Source organism: Cotesia glomerata, unplaced genomic scaffold (genome assembly GCF_020080835.1).
Source record: "Cotesia glomerata isolate CgM1 unplaced genomic scaffold, MPM_Cglom_v2.3 scaffold_40, whole genome shotgun sequence".
In the NCBI taxonomy this organism is placed as follows: Eukaryota; Metazoa; Arthropoda; class Insecta; order Hymenoptera; family Braconidae; genus Cotesia; species Cotesia glomerata.
This window is the reverse complement of record NW_025404017.1, coordinates 42,250-56,071: the sequence shown is the minus strand read 5'-3', so window position 1 is coordinate 56,071 and position 13,822 is coordinate 42,250. Positions and strand designations below refer to the sequence as shown.

At 28.9% G+C, this 13,822-nt stretch overlaps 2 protein-coding genes across 6 annotated transcripts; one reads left to right on the top strand and one right to left on the bottom strand.

Annotated features, from left to right (window-relative positions):
• Nucleotides 1-650: 650 nt before the first annotated feature.
• Nucleotides 651-7,776, top strand: LOC123274524 (sporulation-specific protein 15). 5 transcript variants are annotated; one of them, XM_044742180.1, is made up of 7 exons: nt 651-771; nt 852-1,097; nt 4,195-5,785; nt 5,927-6,231; nt 6,303-6,535; nt 6,614-6,925; nt 7,011-7,776. In XM_044742180.1, exons 2-7 carry the CDS (start codon nt 981-983, stop codon nt 7,201-7,203), a joined length of 2,751 nt encoding a protein of 916 aa, XP_044598115.1. In that variant the 5' UTR covers nt 651-771; nt 852-980; the 3' UTR covers nt 7,204-7,776. The 5 variants fall into 5 exon arrangements, with proteins under 5 accessions (XP_044598115.1, XP_044598114.1, XP_044598116.1 ...); XM_044742181.1 differs by having other exon boundaries at nt 685-738; XM_044742179.1 differs by having other exon boundaries at nt 668-1,097.
• Nucleotides 7,777-10,148: 2,372 nt separating this feature from the next.
• LOC123274526 lies at nt 10,149-13,701 on the bottom strand. Its single transcript, XM_044742184.1, has 3 exons — nt 13,211-13,701; nt 10,670-12,432; nt 10,149-10,572 (listed from the first exon to the last, which is right to left on the bottom strand). The coding sequence occupies exons 1-3, from the start codon at nt 13,329-13,331 to the stop codon at nt 10,357-10,359; spliced, it is 2,100 nt and encodes a 699-aa protein (XP_044598119.1). The 5' UTR covers nt 13,332-13,701; the 3' UTR covers nt 10,149-10,356.
• Between the last annotated feature and the right edge of the window lie 121 nt (nt 13,702-13,822).

The window sequence follows — 13,822 nt, the reverse complement described above, 5'->3', positions numbered from 1 at the left end:
TTAACAAAAAAAAAATAAATAAAATATTGTAAATAGTATTTTTTCATATCATGATCTTTACTTGAATATTGAACAAAAAATCAAGAGAACGTGTATGTTAGGTAATAAATAGTAATAATAAAACTGTAAATATTTTTTTCAAAATGTGTGAGTGAAAAAAATATCGCGAATGATTGCAGTATATATTAATTGTAACAATGACGTATGAATAATCACTATTGTTAATAAATTTAAATGATTTATTAATAATAAAATAACAGCGCATGTTTCGCATGCTTTACAGAATTTGTATACATTTTGTAACGAAAAATTACCAATAAAGATTAAAAAAGAAATTGAATTCTTCAAGTTTTATTGAATAATTAATATTTAAGGAATATGATAAATGCTTTCAAAATTTTTTATCTGAAACTTTTCAGTCATAACTTTTATAAATTCCAACCCTCTACAATGCAGCGTCTAGCGTGTCGTTCACTTCAGTGATCATCAGAGTAAACAACAAAAAACAAATTCTTGAAATAATCCCGCCAATTATTTGTTTACAAGTCGATAAAACAGAAACATGGGTAGTAAGGTAAACTAGCTCCACATTTGAGTTACTAGAAATTTGAGCTTGTCTCTGATTGGCTGAAATATTGGTATTCAAGTTGTCAAACGAGAAGCGGCCGTTAACGAAAGTCGCATTTATGTGTTACGGATTTTTCTTTCTCTATACTCTACTAAATAAGAGAAATCAAAGTAATTATTATAAAGGATAAGTGAAATCACTTGGTGTGCATTTAATTCCATAAGTTACATTGTGAAAGTTAACTTAAATATTACTGTTTATTATATTCCATTTAATGTTACAGCAACCACAGCGTTACTTTTGATGGTGAAGTGTGTGTCTGTGTTGGTTTGTAAAAAAATAAAATTGGCGTTCTGGCTCCAGCCAGTGATTTTACGTGAAATAATTATTCAACACACTTGTTTTTTGTAAGATGTCTAGTCCAACTAAAATACAAGCAAGTCCTAAGGGTATTCGTGAAGGCACAAGAGTTATTTTGCGTGAAATCACAGCGACTTTGAACAATTCACCACCCTCAAAAACACAAATGGTAATTATTACTTATTATTAAAAGTAATTAATAGTAATACCAATAAAAAATTCTAATACAACTACTTAATAATTTTTCAAAGTCACAATCTTAACAATAAAATTAATTAATTAATTTCATTAAGTTTGGCGTCTGTTATTTTTTATCATCCAGTAGACCATAAAGAGCATCTTTATGTTGTTCATTTGGCATCTGACAGTCATTAGGGGTTCGCGTACATGTATTTCTATAAATAAATTCTCTGTAGCATCAGTTAGACAAACCACAAATGTAAAAATACATTTTTTTATTTTTCATCAATTTTTTTTCTCTTTCTTTAGATGCTTTCGAGTTATTTGCAATCGTCTCGTTGCGTTTTCGTATACCTATATATATTGATATATATTACATGTGTTATGTATGTGGTACGCATTTTATCTTGTCACCACAATAAAATAACTTGAGGTTGATGCCCTTGAACATGAATTTGGATACAGAGCACGTGACTTTTTATCAGTCGTTTTGTTTCTACCACCGGCTTTGGTGAAATTTATTTTTTACATCAACTAAGTCACTGAGTGACGCAAGAGATAGCGCCACTCTGTAGCTTATCAATTTAATTATGGAAATTATTAATCAAATTTCCGCTGGATATTTGATTAATGAAATTTTAATGCGTAGTAACAATGAAAATTTTCGTAGGTTAATAATTTTTTATTTTTTAATGAATTTATTTTTTCAGCTTACCAGATTATCAACAAAGTAATATGTAAAGAAAAAAACATGCAACGGGTTATCAGACAAAAAAGTTAAGGGACATCCTCAAGATAGCGCCACTCTATAATACATATATCTATGTCTTAAAAGAGTCTTAACTCGTTACTCTTTTATTTATTTCTCATATTGTCTCAGTCTTTTCCACTTCCAGTTACTACCATAGTTGGTGATGGTCGTGTTGTGGTCGTTGTCGTTGTATTGTGGACGTTGGATTAAATCTAGAGTGTGGAGAGTATGATGATGTCAAGTAATCATTTTGGAGCGTGCGCGATCCGATAGTACAGTTGGTGTTGCGGCGAGTGTTAGTAATCGTGTAAAATGATTCTATCATTAATATTTATGTTCTGCAAAAATGGACCAACTTGAATGACAAGTTTATTCTATAAACAAAATAACCAACAAATATCTAAAACAAAAAAACGAAACAAGACAATCATTTATTGAACCGGGAGGTTTTATAAATAAAATAATTTTTCTCTGCAATTCATTTGACGTAATACATCGTATTACAAATAATAACAATAATAAAAAAAAAGGAATTTATTATATTCTTAAGAGGTGAGCTATCTTTTTTAGTTCTCTCCACATTTCTGGTATCACACATATGTATGGGAGTACTAAATCTATCTATAGATACACGTTGTAAAATACATGAAAGCGACACAATTGACTTTAAATTGTCTGCATTTAATTCTAATATTAGAATACTTTACTTCCAGATTTTTTTTCTCATTTTTTTTGTATGATAATTTTATTGAAAAAAATAAACCATGACATTTTTTTGAATGTTCTTATTATTAGTCGGAAAGAGAAAAATCAATTAATGAAAATAGTAATGATGTGATAAAAAATTTGTTTCATAAACTTAAAAACAGACTGGAATGAGTCATGTCTTAGCTTTACTACTTGCCATGTTGCTGTCACGGACGCTCCTTATAGAGATTCTCCCTCGATCTTACAGAGATTTCTTTGTCCTTGTCAACAAGCAACACGCTCTACTTTAACCCGACCCACATCATTCCTAAGAACTACGTCGTAAACTAATGAATACTTAACAACATGTATTTTTATTGTATTCTTTGTCAGCCGTCGTCTTGTTTATATCTTTTTCCAACTAAACGGAAAAATGACTCAATGGCAAGTTGAACGCACTCGTAAAACCAAATTTAAGCTAAAGGAAAATTTATTTTTATTTCTGACTCGAGATGTTTATTGAAAAAAGATAACTTTCTGAGGAGGGCTGAAAACATCATGTAAATATGGAACAGTTTTTCTTAACTTTTGGGTTTGATGCGTCTACTGACGTTTCGTTAGTTTAGTTTCTGAAGCCATGGGGAATTTTATTCGAAAGGTATTCACGTTAGTGTTACACTCTATTGTAATACTTTCACTAATGTCTTCATAATATATATTTATTTTTATTTACAGTTATGTAGATAGTGTATACTCGTTCTTTTTAAATTGAGATTTTTATTTATCTTGTCAGGTTTTACCTGTATCCACGTGTTATCTGAAGCGCGGGATATGCGAATGACACTTTAATATAACTGTAAAATATATTATTTAAATAGATTATTACAAATTTAGTAATAAGAATTTTTAAATTGAAGTTCACTGTTGAAAAAATCCTTTTGTAAATTTCACTTACAAATTTTAACTGAAAATTGATGAAAATATATTACTATTAATATTCAAAAAAATACTAAACTATTAAAATTATTGTATCTCATTACTAATATTTATTAATTTTTAATTTATGCATCGAAAATTGTGCAGAATTCTTATTTAAAATAATGTAGAATTAATAGTTATGAAAATTAATTTTCTTGTGTTGTAATTTCTAATTGATTTTTCATAAGCACGTGATGTAACTGTGCACTGAGGATCTATTCACGCAACTGAACACGTTTTGTGAAATTAATCGTGTATGCATACTATAAGGTGTTTGATATTTTATTATTAGAAATTTGAATACGTAGTTTACTCTGGGGAAGATGATTGCGCAATAAAATTGGCAGCCCGCGATTTTCTGTCAGCTGACCATTTTTTACCTTGAAAGAAATAATAGTCTCTAGTATTTGGTTCAACACCGTAGCAGTGTTTACTCTATTGCTTTACCTCAGTTAATAAATTTTCTGTAAAACAATTTTGATAACATCAATATTTAAATCATGGAATATATCAATAGATTACTACACCGTTCGCCTAATACTTCAGCTTCACCATCACCCGAACCTAGGGTAGAAAATAATTAAAATTTATTTTAACATTTATTATACCTTAATATTTAATAAAATTAATATTTTATTTAAATAAATATATTATTTTTTATTGTTCACAGAGTGGTAACGAGACATTGAAAAAATCAACTCCGGAGCACGAAGTAAAAGTTAAGTTTGCTCGTGAATTTGCTGATGCAGAAATCTATCCACCAGCTGTATGTCCGACAACAATTATAACACCAGCTGAAAGCAATAGTATATCAACTGCAAGCAGTTTTCAAAGCTTAACGTCAACACTAAGTACTAAAAGCAGCAGTGGAATTTGTGTAGACAGCCCGTCTAGATCAAACGATAACTCTTATAATAACTTGAACGACACTGGGCTAGACGATTTAATATCAGCGTGTGCCCGAATTCGTCTTGAAGACTCGGTTATAAACTCTGGTGATCAATCATTTGGAGACGTGACATTTGCATCAGCGACTGACGAATTACAGCTAGACCAAACTCTTGATGTCACTCGTTCGGGTACCGTATCACCAGTCGAAGGCAATGCTACTCAAACAATTAATACCCCCGTCAATGATACTCAAACTGTTTTTGCAAACAGCTCAAGCCCTTGTAATCTGAACAGCACTTGGAACACAAACGCTCCGACAGCTGATACAAATGTTTTAGAAATTGTTCAGAACAATGCAACTTTAAATACTTCAGCTGAACAAATTTCACCAGAATATTCAACAGCACCTAATTTACATACACATTTTTCAATAAAGTCACCTGTAAATGAGTCTAATGTAGAGCCATCGAATGGTTCCCAATATCTTGAGGCTCTAGAATCAAGTGTTACAAATAATTCTCAAGTGTTAATATCATCACCAATATCAAGGGACGATTTTAATAATATCAGTAATAATAGCGAGTTTAAAAAACCATTACCAATCGATGATTTAAAAGTTTCAAAACATGTACTAAATACTAATATTGTTTCATCAGATTCATTAGAATCGAATAAATTTATTGAAACACCACTAAAGATTCCTGCTGATTCTACTTTTAAACTAAATGAAACGATTTCTTTAGAGGCCCCGGGAGATTTAGAAAATATCAACTCGCTGGCGATTGAAACAAATTCACAAAAAATAACCACTGAAAATATAAGTACAATACCAGTTACCGATAATATCAGTGATCAAGTGGAGTTAATTATAAAAACTCCTGAAATATTTGTTGAAGGAACAAAAATTCCTGAAATTGAAATATCAGAGTCTAATGAAGTTAGAAGTGAACCTGTTTGTGAATTAGAATCAACTTTATTAGTAGATGGAATCAATTTCACTTCTTCTAGCGAAGATTTGCAAGAATCATTAAATCGTGAGGCTGAGCTAAAAGAAAAACGAGAGACAGATATCCCAGTTTGTCCAGTTATTGAAGGCTTGAATTTACCAAATGATTATGTTGACTTTACACCACAACGTCAAAGTACCAGCCTAGTTTCTGGTATTATTCAACCAGACACAAAGATAGAGGAGTCTTTTAAAAATTTAGATCTACCTGAATCAAAGTTTTTCGATGTCGAAAATGCTCCACCTTTAGATCCGCCCTTGGATTTTGATCAGTTAAATTTAGAAACTGAGAATATTATTAAAGATATTCATAACTCATTTACAGGACTTGAGACAGAAAAGTTTGTTCCTGCATCGCCGGATCGTAAGTATTATTTATATAACAGTTACACTAATTAATAATTAAATTTATTAGTGTTTTTTTTTTCTAATGATAGTTTTAGTTAATTTCTACTTTTTTTTTTGTCAGAATATAATTAATAAAGAATTAATTATTTGTTAACAGAATTTTGTGATCCATCACAATTTGATTTCTTATTGGCGAAAACAGAAAATTGTCGAGGGGATCGTTTGAGAAGTGACTCGCTCTTCACTAAATTTGATCCTTTAGTAGCTGAAACAAGTATGTTACCGCAAGGAAACGGAACAAGTCCTCCACCATCAAATGATGAACGAAACGGTGAAAAAGATACATCATTGCCTAATAACATAACGCCTAAACGTAATCCAGCTATTGCCGCTATAGATAGATTATTATTCTATAGTCCAATGACTCCAGACAATATTAAAATCCAGGTGTCTGAAAAAAAAGTAAGCTTATATAAAATTTAACAAATTTTATTTTATGTACATTTTGAATGATATTTTAATTTAAACTTCAGGAATCTGTTGAAAAAACTGAATCTCCTATACCTGTAGTTGACTCCGCGATGGCTAGTGAATTAGAATTAGTCAGGTCAACTGTTTTACAATTAGAAGAGCAGTTGGAAAAACAAAAGCAGAATTATGAAAAGCAATTGGATGAAAAGGATAAAAAAAATAAATCTCTGCAAGACATGGTGGCCCAATTACAGAGACAATTAACACATGAAATCCAACTTAAAGATGAGATGACGTAAGCTTGTTAATAATTGTTTTAAAAAATACAATGTAATTTTATTGATTAATTAATTGATATTTTTATCTGAATTAGTGCTATCGTCGATGAACATGAAAAATCGATAAGCCGATTAGTTGCAGAAAGAGAAAAGAGCCGTAACGACCTAGACGTTGAAAAAGCCTTTCTTTTAAGAGAGCTCGCGGATACTAAAAAGCATTTAGAAGCATCAGAAGCGTCGTTCAATGATGTTCATGCTAAATATGAAAAAATTAAGCAAACCATGACAATGTATAATAGTAATGAAGTTACCCTGAGAGAAAGTCTTGAAAACAATGTTGAAGTTATGAAAGGGTTACAAAGTCGTTATGAGCAAATAAAGCTTCATGCTGCGGCACGACTTGAAAAGTAAGTTGACTTTTTTATTTTTTTTGTTTCTATTGAAATATATTCATTTTACTTGATAATAATTGTGCTACTTTATTATTTTTAGAGCTAATCAAGATTTAGAAATGATGCAAAAGCAACACGAGTCAGAAATAATAAAATTGCGGGCGATGTTGAAGAAAGAAGAACTTAAATGTAACTCTTTGACGGAAATGATCGATCAAAAAGCTAAAGAAAATAAAGAACTCACAAAAATACTGGATGATGTAATTGCGAGAGTTAATCCAAGTGATAAGTAAATTATTATTAACGCAAGCAATTACTTAATAATTATAAAATAATTTTTTTTTTAATATTTAATTTTTTTTGTTAATTAATTATATATATTAATAAAAATACAGTCAGCTTTTTAAAAGACTGTATTTTTAGTTAATATTTACGCGATAAACAAAGTATATTAAAAAAATGAAAATTATAAAATTGATCGCGTTTGTAAGATTAGTAGATTAGTTAAGTGTTTTAATTTTTTACCACATACATTACTTATTTTTAAACAATAACTTAATTAATTAAACATTTAATAAAATAAACCCATTCCTCATAAATGTAAATTTGTTGTCTTGAATAGTTAAAAAAGAACAATTATTAAATAATTAGTTATTGAAAAAAAAATTTTTTTGAGGTATCGCTTTCTTGATCATTGAAATTAATATCATATTTTATTGCTAATAAAACTAGAGTTGAAAAGTAAATATTTCTTTATTTATTTCTTTGCCGTTTATAGTTATTATAATCAATTATAAATATCAATATTTTCATAAAATTGATAACTACTTGTTTGCAGATGATTGAAAGCTTTAAAAACGTAAGTTGAAAAATGCAATATTTATGGTGCAAAAAAAATTTTCATAACAACATTAATTTTATTATATTATCCAGAAAATGCTTTTTACAAGAACCACACATTTTTTCATTAACGAATTACTTATAATAACTTTACGTATAAATAGTACTTAACTGTTAATTATTTAATCAGTAAACACTTAATTTTATATAAAAATAAAAACTAGTCTCATTTATAACAAGAAATAAAATAATTATTTATATAACTGCTCCACTAATACTTATATTAATTTAACAAATTTTTAACAAACAGAATTTATACTACGTCAATTTATTTTTATTAAAATTATCAACTTTATCAATAATTTCCGGTATGACATAGTCAACTAGAATAACTGTTAAACTTGCATTGCGATGATTTGAATACCGATTATAAAGTCTGTAATTAATTGGTTCAATACATTGACCGCTGTAACTATAATATCCACCGTTTTTAGCAAACCCCTGAGAAAAGAGTGAATAATTATCATAAATACTCAGATCATACACATAGCATTCGTAGTTATTATAATCATCTTTCGTTGATATAACGACATATTTCATCCATTTATAATTGACAATTGGATAATAATCGAAACCATCGCCAAAAAAATTTGGTGAAACATGGTTCGATAATAAACATTCGTTATTAATATAAAACATACATCTAGAAAATAAAGAATCTGTTGTAGACAGTAAAATTTTACCTCGTACACTTTCAACAGTACTTTGGAGTTTCCAATTTTTAATTACACATGAATTTAGATTTTTGAACGATTGACAAGATTCCGCGTCATTATCTCCTAAATAATTATTGAATATCTCGTCATAAACATCATCGGAATAAACATTACCATCATACTTTAAATTAATAATCACAAATTCTTGTTGATTATTTTGAAGAAAGACGGCCGCTGTCTGAAGTACATTATTAAGCGTAAAATTAAGATCTACAGAGCGTGAATAAATTTCCAATATCTTGGATTTTGAATAACGTACACTTAGATCCAAGAAACGTACACCATACATTAATTGTTGAGTAACAGATATATCCTGTGTTCGAATTTTTAGATCAGATGTTATGTATGACATTGATTCGTGAGTTCCAATTAATGATAATTCACTGATAATAGTGTTGTTTGAAATACTTGATAAAATATTACTACGATCGTTGAATGGTTTATACGAATAAATTGGACAATTTTCATTAGTCGATTTTTTGGCTGGCATCACTGATTGTATAAATAGTACAATTATAATCAAACTAATTAATAATTTCAACATTTTATAAAAGTGAAATTAGTTTTATATTACTCTTTCAGTAAAAATTTTATAAGGGTGTATTTTAGATAAACGATTAAATGTAACGCTTTTTTTCCCAAGTAAGTTGTCTACATGCTTTAGAAAAATATGTCGATTTTCAACTGACTTATACCTAGCTTCAAGATAACATATCACCAAATTTTTTATTGTCTTTCATTAAATTTCTGGTTTTTTAGATTGTCAAAAAAATTTATATTTCTTCTTAATTGACTTTATCTGATTGTTATTTATTGTTCAGTTATCGATAAAATTAGAGTCTTAAAGTGTCAACTTACGAATTCTATCACACGATTCAATTATTTTTTTTTTGGCAAATAAAATATGAATTCAATTACGTCAATTGAAATTAGTCTTAATGATGTAATTTTTACGTAAATCAGTTAGTTTACTTTAAAAATGTTTTATAATCTACTCGAATTTTATAATTTTTTTTTTTTTCAATCACAGCTACTTACTACTAATTACTGCTAATTATTACTAATCTAAATTATTTGTTATCAGGAGTATACGCCATTGAGGAATTTCAAGTTTTTACGTTACTAAAAAAAAAAATTAAGTATTTATCTACTTAAGTATAAAATATTATCAATGATAGACTTCTAACATTTTTTAATTTTTTAACAAAAGTATACATTATTTAAGTACTCAAACGGAGTAAAAATATTTCCAAATGAGTAGAATTATAGTTTTAATCAAAATTCAAGTAGCTGAAGTAAGTTTTTGTCTACAAATAGATCTGGTATATTATATAAATTGATCTTCAATTAAATCGATATATTAGATTACTAATTATAAATTTTATACATTCGAAAAATCTGTATCGTATTTAGGAGTCAAAAAAATAATGCAATTAATCATAAAAAAATTTTTATTTTTTTTATCCAAGATGCTATGTTTTTTTATACAGTTCACATTTATGTAGATAATAAAAATATATTTAAACGACAATAGCGTTTACTATTTATATTAATCAATTGGATTAAAAATTTTACTATCAATTTGAATAAAAGTATTTCTGATTATACTTTAACATATAATCAATAACACGGAGAATCATAATGTTCATGATCAAAAGAATCATGACCATTATTGTAAATATATTAACCATTATTTATATATTAGAAATTATAAGTAAAGCTGAAAGAAAATTATTTAATCATTGTCATAACTATGGTACCTATTAATTAACAAATTACAATATAACAAATATACGAATAATTAATAATATTAACTATCTAAGTTTCCCTTCATTTAGCTTCGACAACAAGAAGAACATGAATATTAGCTAATTTTAACATGCGATCACAAGTGCTGCCCGGTTTACGCGGTATATTACGGTTTTCCAAGTCAGGCATGTATTTTCTTACAGTTCTCGCGAGTTGATTTGCGTATTGCTTAAACTTTGGATGCTCCATGTTAATGCCTCTGGATTGTAAAGCTTGATAAACCGCCCACAGTAGTTTCTAAATTAACCAAAAAAAAAAAAAAAAAAGGTATCAGTTGATCAATTATCCAGTAACAAAAATAAGTATACTCTATACTAATATCAATAACACTTACTTTTCTATTATTATCACTGAGGCCAACTTTGGCTGGTTGCGAAAGCGATTCATTTTTTAAATGTACATTTCCTGTTAAATATCTATCACTGCTCCACGACTCTCGTGAACTGTCCAAATTATTGTATGTGCAGTCAAAAGACAAACTCTTTGGCCACTTCACTCGAGGTCCTTCCAATTCCTCATCACTCTTTCTCTTTTTAGTCATTTCTTCAGCGTTACTCGTCACGGTTTCTTTCTTCTGAGCTGTTGGAAATAATGCACGTTTAATTTTCTGTGGATTATTCATACTCAATGGCGCAGATTTCCCACTCGGTCCAGCGCGATCGTGAGTAGGACTTTGAAATAACGCACGTTTTGACGTTTCCAACTTAGTTTTTCTGGGACTCTGTCCATCTAATATCAACCTTCTACTCAGTCGTTTTTTCGCTGAACTACGCGGACTTTTACCGCGCGGACTCTTACCCCGCGGACTTTTTCCCTTCTTAATAATTGGTTTTTTGACATTAAGTACAATCTGCTTCTTTTCAGCCATACACTGTAAATTAGCACTTGAAAACGTCTTACGACGCCTCGCTAAATGGCTCAATCTTTTACCTGGACTCTGACCAATAGCACGTTTACCCAACAGAGTGCGTTTTTTTGCGCTACCCGGTGCCTGTTTGGTGAACCAAATCGTGCAAGTTGATTGTGTTTCATTGCCAATATATCTTTCACATAATTTTGTTGATAAATTTTCAAATTCCTCGATAAATTTATTTCTATTGTAATGAATACCTGGTGCTCTGTGTTTGTAAATAATCGGCCAGGGTAATGATTTTGCTCGTTTGTCATCGATGGTACGAAAAATCGCAAGATATTTTTCTTTAGGTATATCAAATGTTACATGTCTGTCGTTATCTTTCACTGAAATTGACTTAGTAGTACTAATAGAAGCCATACTTGCTGTAAGACTTGATAAACTACTTAATTCATGTTCATGTAAATTATTATTAAAATTACTAATATTTACTCGCTCGTTAATCGTTTCCGTGCTTGTACTTGTGCTATTTGTTTGTGTATTACTGCAACAATCAGTAACAGCACTGTCATTAGATAATTCTGTGCGCATTACAGACGCTAAGCTACTTGATTGATCACAGGCATCAAAGGCATTGGTCAAATTTCTTAAACTACGTGGACGTGACGTTGAAATTATTTCGCTTATTATGGGTGCTTTTAAATCAGACTTTGTGGAACTTCTGCTATCGGTAGTAGTAGTAATAGTGGAGTTTATAGTTGTACTTGTAGCTACTTCGTCGTTGGAAATTTTATCATCGTCAGAAAAAGGATCTGCCCAGAAATATTTACGGTTATTTCTGATATGGTTAAGAAAATCGGTGCAGTCACTTTGACACATTGTGAATTTTGGTGGTGGCGGTATTCCTGTTACAGATTTATTCGTTCTTGTGAGTAAATAGCTGTCTGATTGAATTATTAGTTCCTCTTGAGTTAATTTATGTGGAGGTATTTTTTTTACGGTTGGTTGTGATAATATTCGTTTAAAATTTTTCGATATTGGTGGTTTATCAGTATCTTCATCGTCACTTTTGAATAGATCTGGACTTGTAGCATCTTGGTTTGGTATCTTGTTCTTTTTTGGTGTTTCCGTGGTTTCTGAATAATTACAATCCATCGTTTCTTCATTTACATAAATTACTTTGTTTATTGACTTGTAAGATATATAGTCTGATTCTGGTTCTTCATTTGTTTTGTCTCTTGTACCTACAAATAAAATAAGAAAACATTTAAAAAATTACAAATAAATTTTTGATTTAGTAAAAACAAATGAATTATAATTAAATAAAAATAAAAATAAATTAGAACTATAGATATGGAATTATTGATTGAATAAATCATGAAGATTAACCTTTAATAGATTATGAATTGTAAAAAAAAAAAAATTTTATAGTTTTAATTATTAATATTTCAATGATCGAATTTTTCAATTTAACTTTTTCAAGACTAAAATCGAATATAATAATTAAAAGTCAACGGCCTTTGATTTGCTACAATATTCAATGCAATAAAACCCCCTTCTTTAAATTATATCAGTAAATCAACAATTTTTTATCTGATTTTAATTATAAGTTAATTTTTATATCACTAATATCAACAATCATTTGATAAAAAAAAAAATAATTATCAGCTTGTGCAATAAATTAATTTTGCTCCACCAAACTAAGCAGTTAATTAATAATAAAATTCGTTAGTCAAAATTTTGAATAAATACTAAACAAAAAAATAGTGTTAAATAACTCCACGAATTTTGAATTAATATTAATAACAAATTAAACAGTGCAATTAAAACATATCGGTTTAAATAAACTGCTACGCATGCGTCATAAACTAAAGCTACGTCCATTACTTTATAAATTTTTACTATTATGTTTATTTCTGTAAATATATTTTTTCTTAAAACTATTATTATTATTATTAATACTGCTGTTGTAGATTATTTATAATAATTAATTAGTTGAAATTAGGTAGTAAATAAAATTACCAAGAGTTGATGAACTTATAGCGAGATCTTCCTCCAAAACAGAGACGTTTATTGTTGAATGTACTGAAGGAATTTCGGAATCATCATGATAACTGACTAATGGACAATTCTCACTGTGCATCGTTATTTATTAATTCCTTTAATCATATAAACTTGAATAAATTTATCCGTGAATACACATGCAATTTAAAATGAAATATTCTAACTTTTGGGTTATAATTTTACTCCGATTCTAAATACTGATAAACAACTCAACGTGTTTACTTATAATCTTTTTCCATGATTATTCAATAATTATCATTTCTGTTATTACATACTACACATTGTTTGAATTGATTAATATTGAGATATACTTAATAAAAAACGATAAAATTCTACATATAAAAAATATTCAATTAAATTTTAGGCACACATGCCGACTTTTACTTTAACACAAAAATTATTTCTGACATGAACAGATTGACCTCCCCTCGTCACGCCTGGTCACATCTGTAATAATACACACACACACACATGTGTATTGTGTACATCATGTGAAGATTCATGGCGCCATTTTTGTAGACTAGCGCCCTCTTTAAGAATCACGCGCGTAATTTTAAATTGGAAAATTAC

Bases quoted from the DNA above. Each gene is read 5' to 3' on its own strand.
- LOC123274524 (XM_044742180.1), top strand. From the start codon at position 981: ATGTCTAGTCCAACTAAAATACAAGCAAGTCCTAAGGGTATTCGTGAA. The intron at 5,786-5,926 runs GTAAGTATTATT...ATTTGTTAACAG, and splicing joins TGTTCCTGCATCGCCGGATC to AATTTTGTGATCCATCACAA. The intron at 6,926-7,010 runs GTAAGTTGACTT...TATTATTTTTAG, and splicing joins GCTGCGGCACGACTTGAAAA to AGCTAATCAAGATTTAGAAA.
- LOC123274526 (XM_044742184.1), bottom strand. From the start codon at position 13,331: ATGCACAGTGAGAATTGTCCATTAGTCAGTTATCATGATGATTCCGAA. The intron at 12,433-13,210 runs GTAATTTTATTT...TTTTATTTGTAG, and splicing joins TATAAGTTCATCAACTCTTG to GTACAAGAGACAAAACAAAT. The intron at 10,573-10,669 runs GTAAGTGTTATT...TGGTTAATTTAG, and splicing joins TCAGTGATAATAATAGAAAA to AAACTACTGTGGGCGGTTTA.